Source organism: Carya illinoinensis, chromosome 15, assembly GCF_018687715.1.
Source record: "Carya illinoinensis cultivar Pawnee chromosome 15, C.illinoinensisPawnee_v1, whole genome shotgun sequence".
Taxonomy (NCBI): domain Eukaryota; kingdom Viridiplantae; phylum Streptophyta; class Magnoliopsida; order Fagales; family Juglandaceae; genus Carya; species Carya illinoinensis.
In genome coordinates this window covers 5,458,233-5,480,360 of record NC_056766.1, presented here as the reverse complement: position 1 = coordinate 5,480,360, position 22,128 = coordinate 5,458,233, and the positions used below count along the sequence as shown (strand labels likewise).

The 22,128-nt window shown below is 38.5% G+C and overlaps 1 protein-coding gene across 8 annotated transcripts; it reads left to right on the top strand.

The window, feature by feature from the left end:
• The first annotated feature begins 990 nt into the window (after window positions 1-990).
• On the top strand, window positions 991-21,843 carry LOC122296217. 8 transcript variants are annotated; one of them, XM_043105738.1, is made up of 19 exons: window positions 993-1,234; window positions 1,408-1,463; window positions 1,608-4,434; window positions 4,732-4,852; window positions 6,444-6,610; window positions 6,752-6,831; window positions 7,774-7,905; window positions 8,038-8,154; window positions 8,918-9,010; window positions 14,477-14,554; window positions 14,927-14,983; window positions 15,614-16,430; window positions 16,521-16,576; window positions 16,972-17,051; window positions 17,220-17,302; window positions 17,423-17,502; window positions 18,495-18,574; window positions 19,833-19,878; window positions 20,055-21,843. In XM_043105738.1, the coding sequence occupies exons 3-19, from the start codon at window positions 1,665-1,667 to the stop codon at window positions 21,306-21,308; spliced, it is 6,111 nt and encodes a 2,036-aa protein (XP_042961672.1). In that variant the 5' UTR covers window positions 993-1,234; window positions 1,408-1,463; window positions 1,608-1,664; the 3' UTR covers window positions 21,309-21,843. The 8 variants fall into 8 exon arrangements, with proteins under 8 accessions (XP_042961673.1, XP_042961672.1, XP_042961668.1 ...); XM_043105734.1 differs by having other exon boundaries at window positions 4,645-4,852; XM_043105737.1 differs by having other exon boundaries at window positions 1,608-4,437.
• Window positions 21,844-22,128: the final 285 nt, after the last annotated feature.

The following is a 22,128-nucleotide window of genomic DNA, read 5'->3' as shown; positions in this document are numbered from 1 at the left end:
TAAAGATGTATAAAAAATGATTGAAAGAGGAAAAAAAAAAGTGCATTTACATTTATCGGTCAACTTCCTTAATTAAATTATCAATCCGAGTAGCACGATACTTTTGATATATTGAGAGGAGGGGATGACGATTAAACCTCGACCGAAATAGTAAATGGATTAGAAGAAAATAAAGAAAGAGTATAATATAACATAGGGGAGAGTGAAAGGAAGAATTTAATGACTTATTTCTTCTCGATTGACTTATAAAGAAAATGGTTCATTTGGATTCAGAAATGAGATGGGATAGTTTTAAATTAAAGTTGAAAGTTGAATACAATATTATTAAAATCTTATTTTTTAATATTATTATTATTTTAAAATTTAAAAAAATTGAATTGAGATTTGAAAAAGTTGAATTGTTTATTATATTTTGTGTAAGAATTTGATAAAGTTGTAATGATGTCATGAAATAAAATAAGATAAGATGAAATACTCTCTAAATCCAAACCAGTTCTTAGATGTTTCTTAAGAAAAAATAAATCAAAAGTATATTTTTTCAAATCAAAATTATTTACTTTGATATATATTAAGTTTTTCTTTTATTCGAACCTGTTTGGTTATTTAACCACTCTCAACTTATTTCATTTAATTATTATAATTTTTTTAATTTTTAACATAAAAATTAATAAATAATTCTAATATTTTTAAATTTTAAAATAATAATAATATTAAAAAATAATATTTTAATAATATTTTATCTAAATTTTAACTTTCATTTTCCTTAATCTTAACATTTAATGAAATAAAAGGAGCTTTTCGATCATTTGACAATTGACGTCAACAAACAAAAAGTAAAAAAAAAAAACGATTAAAAAAGAGAAATAAAGTAGAAGACAATGATATAAAGCGCAGTGACTAGAAAGCCCTTGGAGGACACGTGTCGTCCAAGTCCCAAAATTCCACGCAGACAACCCTAAGGAAACTGGTTGTATAGGGCTAAAACGGTCTATCTGCAGATTCAGCACCAGAATTTAGTGACCGGTCGGAGACCTTTCTTTCTGCTTTCTTCTGACTGTTTTTGTCGACGACCCCGACGTCCCACCCCAACCAATTCTCTCTCTCTCACTCTCTCTCTCTCTCTCTCGGCCGCGCGCGCGCTGAAAGGAAGAAGGAAGAGTTAGCATAATATAGGAAACCCATTTTGTTTGTTTCGTTATTTTTGCTTTCAATCTATTGCCTGCACGGTGCACAGGTATTTGCTTCTCTCAATTATATTTGCGCGTCATATTTTTGTTCTTTTTCGGATTGGTGGGGCTTTGTTGATGTATTTTTTAATCTCCATGTGTATACTTATGTCGATATTAGTAACCGCATTATGGTTACAATCTGACTTTTAAGTTTTTTTTTTTTTTTTTAAATGTGCAGAGTGATTTTTCTAGGGTTTTCTCTATGCGGTTAGAATTCAAACGGCTTCGTCGCAGGTACTGATTTTATGGTTTTTTTTTTTTTTTAGTTTGAAGAAGTTTGGTGATTGTTAACAGAGTCAGGGCTTGATTGGACGGTGATTGGGGCATTGCATTTATTGGTCCCGGTTATAATTGGTTTCGGAATATTATATTGATCAGGTTTTCCGATAAAGTACTGGGTTTGCATTGGATTATGATTAATTTCTTGAGTTGTAGATGGGCTCATGTGAAAATTTGGCTATAATTGAGAAACCGTTATGTGGGTCAGTTCTTGAGCAGAACTTGAACCTAGAATTTTCAGTTCCATGTGTATCGGAGCAGCGGTCTGGCTTGGAGGTGGCTCACAGATTGTTTGAATCTAAGGCTTACCCCCCAAATGCTGTGGATAGGTGTCAGGATTTTTGTATGGTTGGTGATACTGGTGTGAGCTCCAGTGGGATTACAGAGGCGAAGAAGGCTTTTACTACTGATAGCGATGGATTGGTGATTGAGAGACAAAATGTGCATGATTTGATGCTGGAGAATGTACAGGGCAGTGAATGTAGTATCAGAGGGGACTGTATGATTGAGATTCAGACTCAAAATGTTGCATCGTGCCTAGAGAATAGAGGATCTCAAGGTGAGTATGACTGTGAAATGCCTTTCAAATCTGTACAGATGACTGGTTCACAGGGGAATTTTGCTCAACTGGATGAGATAGATCATAGGAGTGTCAGCGTTTCATCACCAGGTATCATGGAGGTTATCAATGAGAAGAGTGGTGATTTAGCTGGGTTAGAGACCAATGCTCATAATAAAATATCTTCTTCAGACGGTCGTGAAATGCCCTTGGAATTAATACCAATGACTGATTTCCCAAATGGCTATGCTCACCAGCAGGAGCAGGGGGACACTAAGAACATTGGTGATCTTCCTTTGGAGGTTATGGATCAGAAAAGTGATGCTTCAGCAAGGACAGAAGCTGATGTTCACAACTGGATTTCTCCTTCAGAGGGTGGTGAAATTCCTTTGCAAGTCTTACATGCACGTGACTCGGTGAGCTATGGTGAGCAGAAATGTGATAAGAGTGATGAAGAGACTGTTGGTGAGCTCTCTGTAGAAAGGGTTAGTGGGATTTTTCAAAGAACAAGTGATATTGATACATCCTTTCAAGCATTGCCTCCACAGGGATGCCAAAGGGCCTTGGAAAGTTTACATATGTCTGAATTACCAAGCATCTCTGCCCAACAAAATGATTGGAAGAATGATAATGGTGTTTGTGGTGTTTGTGTAGAAAGGGTTCCAAAGGTTGTGGAGGATAAAAGTGATATTACAACTGTTGAACTGGGTACCACTATATTACCATTAGAAGAAAATTCCTGCAATTTAAAGGAGGGTGCTGCCAATATGACTCATAACTGTACTTTTGAGAAATCATTTTCTGCCCCATCTTGTCAACCCCTCAGTATTGCCAATCCTAATACATCAAAGGACAAGACAGATGAGGATATTATTACTTCTCTTAATTCTAGCAGTGTGGCTGAATGTTCTGGACATACAGATAATGAAGGAAAAGATACTGTCGGTATTGGTTGTGGTTTTGAAACCAAATGTCCTGAAGTTGTGTCCTCATCTTCTCGAAGGAAGGGCCAGAGAAATAAATCAAGCCAAAAGATTAATAAAAAGAGGGCTGAAAAGAAACGCAAGAACGCATCCCATGTTCTACACCCGTGTGGAAGTATTAAAATTGTTTTGGAGGCTGCAAGACTGAAAAGAAGCTCTTTGTCAAAACCAGCTCGTTCTTCTATTTGGGGATCATTGGAGAATATCACTCAATTTTTTGAGCAGAGTAATGGGATCTATGGGTTCGATCAAGTACAGAAGAAAGGATTGGGAAAAGCAAGGGGTGGCCGACGAAGTGGAAAGCAGAACAAGAGGCAAGCAAGTGGAAGCTCACAAGGGTCAAGGGGAAATTGTCGTGCTTCAACTAGTCGTGTTCGTTTGAAGGTTAAAGTGGGAAAAGTAGCAGCTGAAAGTTGTCTGAACAATATAGATCCAAAGTTTGTTGATACTTCAGTATCCTCCAATGTTAACATTAGTGATTATGGGACAGATTTGTTTTCTGGAACAGGTTTAGAACTTCCGAAATTTGCCGGTTCTATTGAAGATAAATCACAGGAAGATGGAAAACTTGCAAATAAAGACACTGAGGGAGCCAATACTATAGATAAGGCACCTGGTGATGCAGAAATTTATCTTGGGGTTCCCTCCCATGTATTGGTCGATGCATTGGGAGGGGCAATTGGGAATAGGTGTATAGATTCTGGAACTTCTCCTGATTCAGAAGTTATCAATTTGACTCCAGATGCCCAAGTCACTCCAAGACATAATTTATATTTGCATGACGCTCTTTTGAGTTCCTCCAAAGATGTTGCTGCTCAAGAACATCGTACTAACAGTAAGAGGGGTAAGAAGAAGAGGATCCCTCATTCACGTAACTTTGTTCTGCAGGATGGATCACCTGGTCCAACTTGCATAAACAAAGCTAAAACATCGAAGAAACAAGGATGCAGACAACATATGGGCGATATACTTTGCTCTGGAGAGATTTTCACTTCACTCACCAGCGCAATTGCTTCAAGCAACTCGTCAAGCAACAAGGAATTGTCTATGGAACCATTGGTTTTTCCAAAAGAGACGGAACACATAATGCTTGGAGAGGCTTGGAAAGAGGAAAGTGCTGTGGAAGCCAAAACGCATTCCATCCTACCTGTTGAGTCACATGATTCCCAGAATTTGCCTCCTCCTACGAAAGCTATGGTGTGTAAACTTTCAAAATCTGGTAGAGTGAGCAAAGGCAGGTCCAAAGGTTCTGAATCAGCTGACAAGAGAGGGAATGTGCGTAGACAAAAGAGGGAGAAGCAGCCGAAGTCTGCCAATAAGTTAAAAGTCGAGGAGAAGGTTGTTTGTAATCAAATCTTTCACAAAGTGGAAAGTCAGCCAGAAGGTGGTAATACTCTGCCTGTGGCCATGTGATTTTTTTTTTAACCATTTTAGGACTGGCAATGTCTCCCCTGGATGTATAATAATTTTGTAAATGTGTCTTCACCATGTACACGTGCTCAGCAAAGGATGTTGTTTAACTCTTCCCTTTGAGATACTTTCAAATTAGGCAGTTCAAAGTCTGCTTCTTACTTAGCTTGACTTGATATTGTAGGAGATCACAATGTTGATAGCGTTGGGAAAACTGACACTGTTGACAATATTGCAGTCACAAACAAATCTAACTTGAACGCGGTACCAGGTGGCTTAGAGGAGCAGCATCCACCCCCCCGTAAGGCGTGGGTTCTATGTGACGTGTGTCATAAATGGCGTCGTATACCAGCTCTGCTTGCAGATTTAATTGATAAAAAAAATTGCACATGGTACACCATCTTTTATACCTGTCTTTACCATTACAAACATTCTATAGTAATGTAGAAACCTTAAGAAGCATGGTATTCACATCTTTGTCAGTGTATTAGATTCTAATACATTTTTTTATAAGTAGATTGTCATACATGTTTTATTCATTGAGACAGTATCTTTATTGAGTTTTTATCTATAATTTGGGGTAAAATGGCTTAGTGATTACTTACCAAAAAACGTTTGGGATGATAATCACTTGGTAGGGAAAATATGTGAATAATTTGATTCTATTCATTTGGTTTGGTGCTGGCAATTACATCCTTTCAATTCATGAGAGATGGCTGAAAATTTTCTGAATGCAAGTATGATTTATTGACTAACTGAATAAAAGAAAGCCCAGGCAAGCAAACACTTTTCTCATGATGTAGCTAGATGATACTGGAAATTCTTTAACTTCAATATTGTCAAATCTCCTATCACATAGGCTTTATCTAGGCTCGGGATATGCTTAACCTCTAGGGGTTGCCTGAAGTGGTCAAAGCCTGGTCTTGATGGTATGCTCCCTCCAGGTCTAAGATTCGGAACCATGAGTGCAAACAATTTCTAGGGACCATAAGACTGGAAAATTTCCCTTGATGTACCTAAGGTGCACTTGCGGGAAACTCATTGCCGATGACCTGTGCACCCTTGAGATTTAGTCGGGACTTTACACCGGACACCCTATGCAAAAAAAAAAAAAAAAAATGTAAATAAATAAATCTTGGCTTGGGATATGCCTTCAATAGGAATTGGACACCTAATTTTCTAGTAAGGAAGCCCATGACTAGTAACTGAAAATTTTCAACTGTGCTTGTTTTAAGGAAGTTTTTGTGGTGGGTCACTTGCAGTTTCCCAATGATTTTGCTTGGTGGGATGTGGATTTATCCAGAGTTGCACAAGATTGGGAACCTGAGAAGGAATGGTTAATACAAACTTTGTTGGGCCCCTTCAAAGCAGGGGATGTTTGAAGCGAGCTCATTCAATAATGTGTTATCTTACCATAATGCAACCCATTCCCATAATTTTATAAATCTCATTTAAGGGGGAGGAGAATTTCATTAGGTGTGCCTGCTTCTTGTGGAAGAAAAATGCTTGGATCTAGAGTTAAAATGAAACTAGGCATATAAAGTTTCAAACAATGTTACCTATCAAAAAGAAAATGAAGTTTCAAACAATGAATTTCTTGGGCACAAGAGAGTTCCCTCCTTGCTGGTTGGAGATCACCCGTTTCAGAACTTCCAAATCTCATTGCCATTCCGAAACTATTGGTACCATTTAGTCTGAAGATGTCATTTCATTCATTTAAGTACTTTTGTACATACCGATCAAAAAAAGTGCTTTTGTACATCCAATCAGATGCAATTCATTATTTCTATTTGTTATATGTTTTTGCCTTTCACTTTTGGTACATGGAATCATTAGTGGTCCATCATTTCAGTATGTTATATGTACTACCTTCAACTTTTAAGGCGTACATAGTTAATATCCATTCCAGTTTATTATTGTCTTTCCAAACTTATATTTAGAATTGAGCATTTGATTTTGCTTTGTGTATTTTTATATTTAAAGGACATGTAAGGAAAACCTGGATAAAGCCTTTGCTGATTGCTCAATACCTCAAGAGAAGTCAAATGCAGATATTAATGTAGAGTTGGATATATCTGATGCCTCTTGTGAAGAAGATTCTAATGATGCACCTATAAATTACAAGGGATTGGAATGTAAGCGATCAACAGGTAAGTGGTATTTGCTAGTGATAGCGGATTGGTAAGATCAAATACAAGCTTGCAGCCAGGATTCTATTGAGGTCTTATGCCATCCTTTTATTTTTATATTTTCCGATTTGTGACATTTTTTTCTTTTTTTATTGCCCTCAGGTTACCAAGAGTCAACTTTTCAGCATATTTCTACGAATGAGTTTTTGCATCGTAGGCGTAAAACTCAGACTATCGACGAGGTATGTAATTGACATTTAATTTGAATTATTGGGCTATTTTCATTTCAATACTCATGTATCATTTTTCAGTAGATCTTCCAAGATTCTAGCTTTCCTTAAAAAGGATATGTACTGTAATTGAGTTGCATAATCTATCCTGCTAACAAAGCAAACCCTTTGTTAGTTTTCAACATCCAATTTTTGCACAAAACATTTCGACATTGCCTCCATTTTAACTAGTGTAATTTGTGAGAATTATTTTTCTATTGAATGAAATATGTATAAGTTATCGTTTACGTGGACTGACATGTCCTGTGGCATAGCAAATTAAAATATTGCATTGTTAAAATATTAAAAAAAGGGTACACTTTACTGATAAAAAAATAAAAAAGGTACACTTAATTGGCATTTTGATGGACTAATTTTGAACCCAACTAATGAAGCTGGTACCAGTAGATTTTGGATAATGCGATCCGCTTTACATTTGTTATCCTCACAGGATCAATGGTTTAAATTTGGATTCAAATAAATGATATTCCTTTCCCCCTCATGCAGAAAATATTGTGCTTGATGCAATTAATCTCTCTCTCTCTCTCTCTCTCTCTCTCTCCCTCCCTCCCTCGTGTGGAATGTTTAATTTCACTACTGGTTCAGAATTGCCTTATTGTTTTATCTTTGCGTGGACATTTGAATATTCTCTACTTTCATGAATTTTCTGTGAATGATGTTGATTTACTGATTTGTTAGTTTTCTTGTACATGTTCTTTATTCTTTATATTCCAGCATAGTCAACCACTTATCTATCCTGACTACAGTACTAACTTTACTTTGTTTTAATTATTTTTCCCATTGTCTAAACTTGGGCGTGTGATCTTGATATGATGGTTTTGTTACATGCAAAAGGCATGGTTCTTTAGGTCAGTTTATTTTTTTCTATGTTTATATATTTTATAATTTCTTCAGATAATGGTTTGTCACTGCAAGCCATCTTTGAAAGGCCTATTGGGTTGTGGAGATGAATGCCTGAACCGAGTTCTTAATATTGAATGTGTCCAAGGCACCTGCCCATGTGGGGAGTTTTGTTCAAATCAACAGGTATTTTAGCTGTTTAGTACTGCTAGCAATGTATTTGTTTCTCTTGGTGACTTATAAAAAAAAAAAATTGTTTCTCTTAGTGAAATTAATTGCATGTAAGGGGCATTATTGAGTCCAAATGCTTGTTTGCAGTTCCAAAAACAGAGGTATGCTAAGCTGGAATGGTTTCGAAGTGGGAAGAAGGGTTATGGGCTAAAGTTGGTGGAGGATATATCCAAAGGGCAGTTTCTTATTGAATATGTTGGAGAGGTAATTATGGAACTCTCTCTCTCTCTCTCTCTCTCTCTCTCTCTCTCTCTCTCTCTCTCTCTCTCTCTCTCTCTCTCTCCATGTTATTCTAAACATTAGTCTGGAGGTGTCTTTTCCTAGTGATAAGTCCCCACTAGCATGGAGTGTGGGCTGCCATTTGATTAAAATCTTACATCGAATTTATTGGTGGATGAAATACAATATATTGATTCTTTGCACTAATTATTAATTTGACATGGTTGTGCTATACTTCTGCAAACGTTGAACAAAACCAGTTCATATGAAGTTTTGTTTGCTTTCCACATGAGCTGTCTGTCTGTCTGTCTGTCTGCCTGTCTCTCTCTATCCGACCTCTTTATAAATAGAATGAGAACTTGGTGGTGACCTAGCCCCCTCACTTTTTTCTGCACAGTTAACCTGCATGCACTAAACAGATCAATTGGCGAAAGGAGAATTCGTGTAGCCCAATTAAGTGGGTCAAGGCTTAGTTAAGTTGGCTACCAACATAAGCTCAATTCTGTTTTCCATAAATCAAAGTTGGCACAAAAGTGGACTTTCTTCCTTAATGGAATGAATCTCTCAGTGTTTTATGAGAGCAGAATATTTAAGGGATAGGAGTTTATCTTTGCCGCCCAGCTATATATACTCAAGTGCCAACTACTCAAATGCTTTGATGTGTGTGTGCACGCATGTAGACTTGGAGGTGTAGTGTGTATCTGTAACATAGCTTTCTCTGACAAAGATTTCTGTTATATGGTTACAGGTGCTTGATATGCATGCTTATGAAGCACGGCAAAAGGATTATGCTTTTAAGGGTCATAGACATTTCTATTTCATGACATTGAATGGCAGTGAGGTTTGGATCTGTTCTCTTTATTATTATTATTATTATTATTTTAATTCAAGTACATTTTTTGTTTGATTCAAATTTGTTGGTAGCATGTTGTGATTCGAAATTCTTCTATATCATGTTTAGAACTTCTCAGGGTTTAATCCTCAATGAGAGTATTTCATGACCTTAAGTTCTAAATACTTACATTTATGTGGAAGCTTCAGCAAAAATATGTTCTTTTAGACTATTTATGTGGGCTATTGTTATAGATTTTAATGGTCTCAGTTTTCATGATTTCCTCATATCTATCTGTAGCTCCTAACTAGGTGCATTCTATTGTATTCTACCAATGTACTTGGGCAATGCCTATGTTCATATTAATAAAACTTATTTTACTTATCAAAAAAAAAACTTCAGTAGTGATCTATCTATTATTCTTCATGATGTCCAATTGCTTTGCTACTTGAACACTATGGCTCCTGGAATTAGATATTCAATTTCTTAGGTTAACGATGTTGTCTTTCGGTTTTCTCTCCGCACAACCTTGTTACCGATGAGGTTTGTTGGGTTTCAACGGTGAGATTACTGCTGAGTTGAATGTTTTTAAGCGAGATCAGTGGGATGCTGGTGCTTCCAAAACACTTAGTGATGGAATAGAATCAAAGGTTTTTGCCTTGTTGAAGGATGGAAATTTTTTGTTCATTATTGAGAGGAGTCGAAGGGTGGTGAAAGAGATGAGGCTGGGAATTCCTATGGTGCAATGGTTTTCCAAAACATTGGAGGAATGCTTGAAGGGGGAAAAGAAGGATTTTTACACAACCTCAAGGGAGGGTACCAAAAGCTTCATTGAGCAGAGGTGTCAAAATACTTGTAGCTGCTACATGGCTCTAGTGGAGTACGGTGGTGGTGGCAGATGTAGTTTCATTTTCATACTTGAAGAGTTGGGAGGTAAGGGCTAGAGGAGAATGGTAGAATGCATTGTGGGAGGCAATGAGATTCAAAGCAGAGGAGGGGTAGTGCTAAGGCCATTGGTGGCGGTGAAACAGAGTTGCTCGTATAGGGAGGCTCTGGTGTAGCAAAAGGTACCGATGCATCCCATAGTGTAGAATAGGGGTGGAAAGGCTCCACCTACATTTGGGACAGCAAGTGCACAGTGGAGAGGTGGGGGGTGGCAGGCTTGTCGTGGGTCAGGCATAAGGTGCTACCTGTACCCTTGGGGAGGGTTTGCCCCTTGGAATCTGCCACTACATCCTAGGGGCAGGGCCCTCGTTTGTGTGTTGGGGTGCAGGGGTGGACCCATGGTCCGTCCACCCCTCCATCCACGATTGTCCCAACCAAAAAATCACAAAAAAAATAAATAGATCAAACACAGTGGAAACCACAAAATAAGACAACTCAACAATGAAAAAGTTACAAAATACAAATCAAATCCACAACAATACACATTGAATTGGAACAACAGAAACAACAAGAAAAAAAAAACCTAAACACAATACACAATCTGGTGGCTTTGAATGCAAACGTTGTTAGATTCTTGCCATGCCCCCAGAGAGGAAAGAGAGAGAGAGTGGGGAAGAGAGAAGAAGAGGACGAGGGCCGTGCCACTACGGTGACTGCGATAGGGTAGCGACCGAGAGAGCCAGAGAGAAAAGGGTGGGGAAGGGGGGAAACCCTAACCCCCCCCCAAAAAAAAAACCAAAAAAAATGTTGCCCTTTTTTTAATTATTTGTTGCCAAAACATTGTTTTAGTAACGAATATTTTTTTATATATGTATATATTTATATATTTAAACTTATAAATATATATTTTGGCAGGGGGCGAGCAAGGTTGACCATGCCGCCTTGAAGGGGGGGGGGGGGTGGTGGACACAAGGGGGCGGTGCCCTGCTGCCCACCACTAGTCGGGCAAAGGAGGATGTGCACAATTCCTTGTTGGATGTGAGAATGCAATTGTCGTCAATGCATGCAAGGGTTGATTCTCCAATACAATGTGTAGAGGATGAAAATCGGAAGGGTCTGGGCTATGAGGTTCGTGGGTCCAATAAAACAGGTGAGCAATTAAAGGGTCCTAGGCTAGTTTCAAAGCAAATGGGCCGCTTTGCTCCGTTGGGCTTTAGGTTGTGGGGCAAAATAGAGATAAGGCTAAGGCTGGAACCTAGCTCGTGTGGAGAACTAGAGAGGGGGGAGAGGCTGGTCCTTCTACCAACAAGAGTTAGTCAACCTCACCGGACAAGGTGCCGAAGAACCCATTGGACTTGCGAGAAGGCATCGAAGATGCCGAGGAACCCATTGGACCTTAGAGAAGGTGACAAAGGAGTTGAGGTGCCGAGGAACCTCGCTCACGATTCAGTCAACCCATCGGACTCGCAGGTGGCTGAGGAACTATCTATGGTGGTCCGGAAGAAGAATGTGGAGTTGTTGATAGCAAACCCAGAGATGGATCTCAACATTTTCTCACCGGCAGACATTGGATATCTGGCACATCACACATAGACAAGGCCAATGGGTAGTAGGGAAGAGGCTCAGGGGTTTTTCTTTCCAGCGAAGGTCTCTGGGCAGTTTCAATTAGTTCAATGGATGGTATCTAGGGCAGAGAATGGTATGGGGATTCGGGAGGAGAAGTTAATGAATTTTGACTTTTCGTCTAAGTCAGAGCACGTGAACTATATTCTTCAGATGGTGTATAAGGAGGCCGAGGTGGACCCAGAGCCATTATGCACCTTGTCTCCCTTGCTTGTAACAGGAGGTTCACCATTAGTGACTCCATAAGTGAAGGATATTCATGATTGTGTGGGGATTTCTTGTTATGGGTTTGAGGAGTAATTCAAGGCATTGCTTATTGCTGTTGAGGCGGGTCATTTTCAATCCCCTAAATATGCTTCTAGGAAAAAGTGGGAGCTGAAGCGTCTCACTTGTTCGATCAATTATGACGGTTGGGAAGGGAGTACCAGCAAAAGAAGATCGAAGGGAAATGTTGTTTCTTCCCATGAAGCCTAGAATTCTTTCTTGGAACATTTGGGGTCATAATGATCCCAATAAACGCATTCGGGTTAAGAATCTTTTACGCCACTGAAAATTGGATATTGGTTGTTTGCAGGAAACCAAGATTGAATTCATGGATCGTAGCATCATCACTAGTATTTGGGGTTGTTCATTTGTGAGATGGGTGTACCTTGCTTCTAAGGGAGCATCTGGGGGTATTCTTATTATGTGGGACTCGAGGGTGGTTGAGTCTATCGAGGAGTGTGTTGGAAACTATATGTTGGCATGTTGTTTAAAAATGTGGCGGATCGTTTTTGTAAGTCTTTTGATGGTGTGTATGTTCCAAATGTGAACAAACATAGGAATGTTTTATGGGAGGAGCTTGCGGGTTTGGGTAGTTGGTGGAACTTACCATGGTGTATTGGTAGTAACTTTAATATTACTCAGTTCCCTAGTGAAAGATCGGAAGAAGTCCGGCATAGCCAAGCAATGAATGAATTTTCTTAATTTATCTTTGATATGGACCTGGTGGATTTACCACTTGTTGGTGGCGTGCACACTTGGTTTAATAATAGGGTTTGATCTCGTTTGGATAGATTTTTGGTGTCTCCTTCATGGGAGGCTCATCACTCTACCTTGCTATAGAAGAGATTTGATAGAGTTTGTTCGGACCATTTCCCTATTGTACTGGATTGTAGAGGCATTCATAAGGGTAAAAGATACTTTAAGTTTGAAAATATGTGGCTGAAAGTTGAGACTTTGTGGAGAAAGTTAGGTCGTGGTGGTCCTTGTATTCTTTAAAAGGTTCTCCAAGTTTTATATTGGCTGAGAAATTGAAAGCATTGAAGAGGGACTTGAAGAGGTGGAATGCAGAAGTCTTTGGACATATTAATAGTAAAAATGGCCCCTTATGGAAAAACTAAAGGATTTGGAAGAAAGGGAGGTGAGCGCTCCTCTTTCTGAGGAAGACTCTTGTAGGAAATTATCTATCATTTGGAAAAGGTGCTACTAATGGAAGAGATTTCGTGGAGACAAAAGTCACGTGCCCTTTGGCTGAAAGAAGGGGACCGATGTACTAAATTTTTTCACTGGGTGGCTAATTTTCATTGTAGGAATATTGCCATTGATGTGCTTTAAGTTGAGGGACATGTATGCTTTGATTTTGATGCTATTAAGAACCATATTGACAATTTTTACAAAGACCCTACTAAAAAATCCCCGTGGAGACCCAAACTTGATGGTATGCCTCTTGAGACTATTGACCAATTAAGCTCTATGTGGTTGGAGAGACCATTTGAAGCAGAGGAGGTTCTTTAGGTGACTTGTGAGATGGTTAAAGATAAAGCCCTGGGTCCGGATGGGTTCTCGATGGCCTTCTATCATGATTGTTGGGATGTGGTGGGGGAGGATATTGTGCAGGTTTTTCAGCTCTACACCTTTGGTAAATTTGAAAAAAATACTAAGGTTTCTTTTATTGCTCTTATCCCTAAGAAAGTTGGGGCAATGGAGGTGAAATATTTCTGGCCTATTAGTCTCATTAATGGGGTGTATAAGATTATCTCCAAGGTGCTTGCCAATCGCACAAGTGCTGTTATGAGTAGTATTTCAAAATCTCAAAATGCTTTTGTGAAGGGGAGACAAATATTGGATTCGGTTTTGATTGCCAATGAATGCCTAGATTATAGACTCAAGGAGGGTACACCCGGGCTTGTGCAAGCTAGACATGGAGAAGGCTTACGACCATGTTAATTGGGATTTTTTGTCTTATTTACTTGGGAGGTGTGTTTTGTGGATGGATGGATTTCTTGGATTAGGCATTGTATAACGACTGTTCGTTATTCGGTTTTGGTGAATGGAGCACCGGAAGGCTTTTTTAACAGTTCTAGAGGATTAAGACAAGGGGATCCCCTCATTGTTAGGGAAGCATTGAGCCCTATGTTTGGAGCAGCTGTTAATGGAGGTTTCCTCATATTGTACTTAAAAAAGATATGTATCATATTGTACCTGTAGAGAAAAAGATTTGTATCATATTGTTGGTTGTTGTCATATGTGCAATCACAATGGTAAGACCATGGATCGAGATTTGCTACATGGACCTTGGGCTAGAAAACATATATTTGTTAACAATCCTCTTTTTCATGAAAATGATAGCAAGTTCTCTTGAAGTCAAATCTCCACCATGGCCTTTACTACATGTAATAGTATTTATAAGTTCTTCAATTGCACCCTACTTTAGCTATTCTTCTTTTGATCTGCATCACATTCTGGATAAATTGTGCATATGACATAGATAGCAAAGTAAGAACAGCTAATGCTAACAGGTAGATTGTACTCCTCCACAAATACAGCTACTCTTCACCATTTGCTTTTATACATGCAGATCAAAATAAGAATAACATATTTTGGCATTGGCTATTCATATGTTGATCTGCATCACGTTGTGCATAAAATTGCTTAGTTAATTTCTGTCTCATGATTATCAGTCATTCATGATTTCCATTATTTCAGGTAATAGATGCGTGTGCAAAAGGAAATTTGGGCCGTTTCATTAACCATAGCTGTGCCCCTAATTGCCGTACAGAAAAGGTGAATTGTGTTATATTCTGACTTAAGGATGAAGAAACTTTCTGCTATTGCATTCTTGTTATATGTTACTGCAACAACTTTCCTTATCCCAAAAAATTAGGGTAGCTGACAGTTGTCACTGATGAACTTTGCATAAATGCTATTTGTGATGCACTCCCCCCCTTCCATTATCGCATTTTGATATGTAAGAACATTGGGTTCTTATTAAAAAAAAAAAATGTAAGAACATTGGGTTTCTTTTTCTTTAGAAATGCACCTTTTAACCTCATTTTATTAGTCTCAGGTGCTTGAGCTTTAATCCCCAAATGTTATTATTGATCAATTTTCCTGCTCTCTTATAAATACTTATTTATTTAAATTCTTTCTGAGCAGTGGATGGTGAATGGAGAAATTTGCATTGGACTATTTGCATTAAGGGATATTAAGAAGGTATGCTTGCACCTTGCATTAGTTACTTTCATCCCTAGATCTTTGGTTGTTGTCCCCATGAACACACTATATTTCTATGTTGACATTTCTGTATAGCCATATCTCAATCCCACAGATTGCAACCACATATCAGCAGAAAATGTTTCAGAAAATTTTCCTTTTGAGCTATATATGTGTGATTCAGATAAGTATATATAAAATTTTCTGAAGCTTTTAAGGTGTGATTTCCTTGCCCTTAAAGGTTTGATTTCCTAGGACAACTCAGTGTGATTGCCTTGGCTAGATTCTCCTTTTGTTTCCAATTTGGTTTCAAACAACCTGCTGCTAGAAAAGCCATCAAGATTCACTTTTTTAACATCAAAACCAACCAAGACTTCATCAAGGAATTTAAGTATATGATGTGGATCAGTGCTAGGAGCTTTCTGTAAAATATTCTGGTTAAGAAACAAGTGATTCTGTATTTGACAAATTGAGACTGAGAGGTTATAATTGTATTCGACGCATTTGGAAGTCTAATGCTGCTCTTCACGGTCTCTCCTTTGGAGACATTGTTACTGCCTAATTGTTTTCTCCCTTCGTTGTTTGCATTCATAACTATCATCCCCTATTAAGCTTCAGTTGTTGTATCAGGATGAAGAGGTGACATTTGACTACAACTATGTCAGGGTGTTTGGGGCTGCTGCCAAAAAGTGTCATTGTGGTGCACCTCAATGTAGGGGCTATATTGGGGGTGATCTTCTTAATTCTGAAGTAATTGTTCAGGGTGATTCGGATGAGGAATTTCCAGAACCTGTGATGCTTCTTGAATATGGTAAAAGTGTAGATAGCTTGGATAATAAGATGCCTAGGGCCAGTCCCTTTGATTGTGCCGAGATTCAAACTGCCAAGAGTATATTAAAAGCTAGACGTGGAATGCATAAAGCCACAAATAATGTTGGGAAATTGGAAAGTACCATAGAAAAGGATGCCATGAATCAACCTGCTGCTTCCCAATTACACAGTTCATTGGATCTGGAGGTATCCAAGGAAAGGTTACCATCTTTTGTTCAACCAGTAGAGATATCCCAACAAACTGAAGATGTAACAAGCAAACCAATGCCTGCTGTTCAGAAAGAGAATTCCAGAGAAGAGGAGACTGTAAACAAAGCCTCATCCTATGCAGATGGATTAGAAATTTCTCCAACATTGACTCTGAGCAAATCGTTATTTGATGGCACTGATGCTAATATGAAGTCCAAATCTGACACAGTTGAAGACAAGCGGATTTCATCAAAATCACGTTCTCAGATGAGAGTTTCTCGATCATCTAGTTCTGCTAAAAAAGGGAAAATGAGTAGCAATTCTCTGAATACCAACAGAGTTCTGGTGACAGCCACCAAATCTCAGCTGCTGTCTATTAAACCAAAAAAATTACTGGCAAGTTCTTCTAACAGCCGCTGTGAAGCAGGTTTGCAACTTTCTATTTTACTTGTCTTGACTATTCGTTCATTTCACAAGGGATACAATACTAATGGTAAGTGCCCTTCGATCCTCACAGTTGAAGAGAAACTTAATGAGTTGCTGGATAATGATGGAGGGATTAGCAAACGAAAGGTATGCAATTTTAATATTATTCAAGTTTATAGTTTTGATTTAGGCAGCTCAAAGGATGATGTTTACAATTTTGCATAGCTTGTTTTTATGTTGTCTCTTTTTTACTATTTTACGACCATTATGTGTCTAAATAATTGAAAAATTGTTATTACACCTCAAGAGTGTTTATATTGACAATAAAACGTGTGTTTCCATGTTAACCTGTTGCTCTATGTAACTCATAACTTTATATCCTTAATATTTATTAATTTTACATCTGCCCCCTGCATTTTCTTCCTTTTTCTGAAGCATTTAGTCTCACTACAACTAATACGGGCATCTTTTGCATTTGTACCTCATATATCCATGTGAAGTTGTGGGTACTCAATGTTTTAAGCCATGTTATTTTCTTGCAGGATGCCACTAAAGGCTATTTGAAGCTTCTGCTTCTCACTGCAGCATCAGGTGATGGTGGCAATGGTGAAGCAATTCAGAGGTAAATTTTATATTTTTCATTTTCATTGGATTTTGTTATATTGTAATTTACTTCACTTTCTCATGGTATGTAGGTCATTGATTTATATGTGTGTGTGTGTGTGTGCTTGTGCAAGTTTTTATTTGATAACTTTTTATCAATTGTTTTCCTGTTTTTTTGTTGTTGTAGCAATCGAGATCTTTCAATGATCCTTGATGCTCTTCTGAAAACAAAATCGCGTGCAGTATTGATCGATATAATTAACAAAAATGGTATTCTATCCTGTGCTTTGTCACATACTCTACAACTAGTTTCTGTGTTGTTGGGGGAATTAAAGATACTGTAGTGGTGCCTGCATTCCTTTAAAGAATTACCGTTGGTTTGTTTTTCAGGGTTGCGGATGCTGCACAACATAATGAAGTTTTACAGGAGGGATTTCAAAAAGATTCCTATCCTCCGGAAGCTTCTCAAGGTGCTTCCATTGGGGGCCCTGGATATCTCAATGGATTTCGTTTTCTTTGATCATGACTATGGAATTAGAATAGCACATAGTCTTTTGCATGAAAAATTGGTTGGCACCTGTTAATCGTTGAGAAATGAATGCCTTCTTTGGAATTCCACAGTTCTGAAGGAAATTTGATTCCTGGCGTTTTCCTCACACTTCTATCATTTTGTCATTGGTAAGAAAAGAAAAGCTATAAAAAGGGGTAATTCAGGAAAGAATGAAAAAAGATTGACTTTGACACATTACCTGGAAGTAAAAGACATGTTGCGTTTGCACGGTCTCCAAGGTTCCTTGTCATTAAAAAAGGGGGTTTTATGGCTGTAAAAGTTTGATGAGGTAACATAGAAGTTTCTTTTGCATTTGTTTCGACCCTGTAATACCATCTTAGAACATTTTTTTGAACATGACATGAGGTTGCTTATTAAAAACAAAAAACGAACATCACATAAGCATGCCTTTTACCCAAGTGCTCAAAATATGAATGTCTTCTATAGCTTGACTGAATAAAGATGCAATGAATGTTGCATCATACCATGTTTTCTGATGATGAAGGAATCTTTTATGACCACCATTGTACTAGGTTGATAAGATTCCGTTTTTCATAATAATAGTTGATGGTATCAAAGTATAATGCTGGCTAGCCACTCCATCACTACATAAAAAATAATGAACTTGTAAAATTTTTGTTTTAAAGATTGTGTTAGTCTTACCAATGGACTAAATGATGCATGCTGTTTGAAAATGGGTCAGACTTCAATCTGGAGGGTTAAACTGTTTTTCAAATGACTGGCCAATATTTTGCCTGTTCTAATTTGTCGCTGGGAATCTTCTGCGTGAGTGCATGTATGTTTATGGCTTTTTTTACGAGTTTGATTGGGCTTTAGTAGAAGCTAATAAATGGGATTGCTGTCTTTAGGCTTTTGAATGGGGAATAGAAAACTGACGTTCCATTTGTGCAGGTCTTAGAGTATTTGGCAGTGAGGGACATACTTACAACTGAACATATTAATGGGGGTCCACCTTGTCATGGAATGGAGAGGTTAGAATATATTATCTAATTTTTAAATTGAATCTTCCTACTATGATGTATTGGACTTGCACCTGGATTATTAATATGTTTGTTTATAAGATCCTTCCAACTGCATTATGGTGGTTAAAACTTTTGGCGCTACAAGTTTTCTCCACTTTTCGCATGCACATTAACAGAGGGAGGGACTTTTTGAAGGGGCATTTAACTGAAAACCAAATGGGGAAGGAGTATGTAAATTTAAAATATAACGAGGGGGAGAGGATGTAGCTTTTGACAACTTCAAAGGGATTGTCCTCAGTATGGAAGTGAATTTTTTTGTATCTTACAAAGCAAAAGGAAACCAAATTCAGAAGTATTTTAATGTTTGTGCCTATATATAGGCTTCTTTCACCATGGTCATAACGTAAGAATTACTGCTAGCCTGTTGAACATAAATAGGCATAAAAACATGAGACTCTTGGGAAGCCTATATGTCCAGGGAAAAAAATTGCCCAATTGAAATTACTGTATCTGAAGCATTTTTAAATTGTTGAGGTTGGCTGATTGCCATCCCCCAGTGAATTCACGGACTTCTTTATGCCCATAATTATTCCCCAGCTTATTCTTGGCTGTAAAGATACATGTTTGCTAAAAAGAAAATAAGAATAGGACTAAGAATTTCTGGATCTTTGGTGAATGTTGGATATAAATATTTTTCTGCAAAGATGTGATGGCATCCAAGTGCTCTTCAAAAGCTTGAATCTTATGGCTTGTTTAGATTATCCTGAAACATGTTTTTGTTCATAGTTTGTATCACTGTGATGCTCACGTGTAACTGTAATTAAAGTGGCTGGTGGAAGGACATTGTATTTGACTTTATTAGCTTTCTTTTATGTATGAACCCCTAGGGGTTGGCTCAAGTGGTAAAAGCCTTGAGTTTGGGGGGTATGCTCCCCCCATGTCTAAGGTTCAAATCCCCTTAGGTGCAAACAATCTCTAGGGGCCATCGGACTGGGGGATTTTCCCTTGAATTACCTGAGGTGCACTTGCAAGAAATTCTTTGCTAAGGGCCTGTGCACTCTTGGGATTAGCCAGGATGCTGTTCCTACACATCCGGTGCCAATGAAAAATATTCTTCTTGCTTTTATGTATGGGTCTGAGGGTGGCCAAATCATAGATTTTCCTGCCAACTCAAACCAATGATTTTTTTTCCTACTTAATTTAATGAATTGTTATGATGGGCATGCTGCTCTTATTATATATCCCTGAGACGCGTGTTTCCGTGCAGCTTTAGGAAGTCAATCTTGTCACTGACAGAGCATGATGACAAACAGGTTTTTTTGGCAAACTAATTCCTTAGCCTTTTGAATTTCAACTAATATGCGATAATTCTGTCATTTGGCTTATCTTATATTTATGGTTCAGATTGTTTCGGAATTCATTAACTGATTTCTGTCTATGCATTCTCTTGGGTGAGGTCTGAATATTCACTGTATGTATGCCTATGCAGGTACATCAAATTGCACGGAACTTCAGAGATAGGTGGATTCCTAGACCTGTTCGAAAACTTAGCTACTTGGACAGAGATGATGGGAGGATGGAGATTTTACGGGGTTCGAACTGCAACAGGTTTTTGTCATCAAACAATTATTGGCATGATCTAGATGCAAGACCTACGGAGGCAATTGATTGTGTGAATCAATCAATGGTTGCAATGCCCTCATACGATTCTGGTAACCAGGAGGGTTGCTCTGCCCCTTGTGTAGGTGGTTGCCTGACTAGTGAGAGAAAAACACGTAAACGTAAAAGCCGATGGGATCAGCCGGCAGAGACAAACCCAGGTTCGAGATCACCCCTGAAGGAACAGAAGATTGAGTCTTCATTGATGCAGCAATTTGAATCCTGGCCATTACAAGGAGGCAGTGTTGAGGAGGCTCTGGATCATACGGACACAGTAAGCAGAAAGAATGGTAATTTCAATGGTTGTGTTGATGATCACTCTCAGCAAGATGAAGCTCTTAGGGCTGACCATGGAAGTCAGAACATCCCTGACGATGTTCCACCTGGGTTTTCATCTCCCCAAGCTCAGGGTTTATCATATGCTTCATCAGCTGCTATGGATCTCCATCGACAAAATGTTTGCCATATGAAGCGTCCTTTTGATGCAGTTGTTGGACAGCCACAGGGGAAGTTCATTTCTTGCCTGCCTGTCTCGTATGGAATGCCCTTGTCAATCGTACAGCCTTTTGGCACACCCAATGCAGAAAGTGTAGATGGCTGGTTTATTGCCCCTGGCATGCCTTTTCAACCTTTTCCTCCATTGCCTCCATTTCCCCGGGATAACAAAGATCGTCCAACTTCTCATGCTTCTAATCCTTTGTCGATTGATCAACCTGCAGTAGGACAAAGGAACGGCCATTATCCCACCCCTTGTCACGCAGATGAAACCCTTAAAAATTTGGACATTCCAAGTTCACATAGCCAGCAGCCATTTAAGCGAGTGAGGGAATCCTCATACAGCTCGGGAAGGAGGTATTTCAGGCCAGAGAAATGGAATGCTCCAAAAACAGTGCCCCCATGGCTTCGGAAAAGGAATGGGTGGGGACAGGTGGCAGACAGCTTGAGAGGTTCTTCATGCGGCAAACGTATAGGAAATGTAGCAAATGAGGCGACCAACTCATATTTACCAGAGGATGTGAGCTGTAGAGGAGAAAAGGCTGGCAATAATTATTATCAGCATTCCCAGAACCAAAATCATCATTGATTTATAGAACAAATTCTGAAGATCTACTTGATTTCTTCTATACTTTCCATTCTCAATTCTTTTGTTTCCAAGTTTATATCTAATGAAATCTTAATTAATTTCAGAATTCCAGTCCTCTTAGTCTGTTATACCATACCCAGGTGAAAGAGCTACCCCCATTCCAGTCCTGAATAATAAACTCAAGAGTCCACCCCTCGAAGTGAGTCATTCATATGTATGTATCATTTTCTCATAGAAATTTGGAAGGCTCGTGCATTTTTAAGAACAGAACAAGAGACCATGATCGATTCTTTTGTGTCTTCAAGTTATGCTCCTATTTTTTTGGGCATGATGATGCACAAGACAGAAGATGGAATTGTTTGACTGTTGTGATGTTGGAAGGATTTGTCTCCAAACCGAGTTTGGATCTCTAATAGCCTGTTGGAACTCAAAACAGTATTATTGATCAGTTCACTGACTGGTTTGTTGTAAAGGGATTAAAAGGATAGTTATTGTCTATTGAAATGATTGTGACAAGATACTGTATTTTATTTTATTTTTTCTTTCCTTTTTTTCATTTAATCTGGTATATTGTTCTGAAATATTTGATCAATTCTCCACTGGGACTTTGGAGGAAACTACTCACACAAAAGATAGAGAAAAGCTAGCTCACTCTACCTCATATCAGCCAGCCAAGAAGGGTGTTCACCTTTTCACATTAGGCTTGGCAACTCCTTGCCACGCTTTGCTTTTCTTTCTTGAGTAGTCATCTAAATCAGGTTCAACTCAAATTATGGTGTCAAAACTAACCGGAGTTGGCTCAAGCGGGAAGAATCTTGGT

What these genes read in the sequence shown, in the direction of transcription:
- LOC122296217 (XM_043105733.1), top strand. Translation starts at nt 1,665, where the DNA reads ATGGGCTCATGTGAAAATTTGGCTATAATTGAGAAACCGTTATGTGGG. An exon ending in TCCTCCGGAAGCTTCTCAAG is followed by an intron (nt 17,503 to 18,494) that starts GTGCTTCCATTG and finishes CCATTTGTGCAG; the next exon opens with GTCTTAGAGTATTTGGCAGT. An exon ending in CAGAGCATGATGACAAACAG is followed by an intron (nt 19,879 to 20,054) that starts GTTTTTTTGGCA and finishes ATGCCTATGCAG; the next exon opens with GTACATCAAATTGCACGGAA.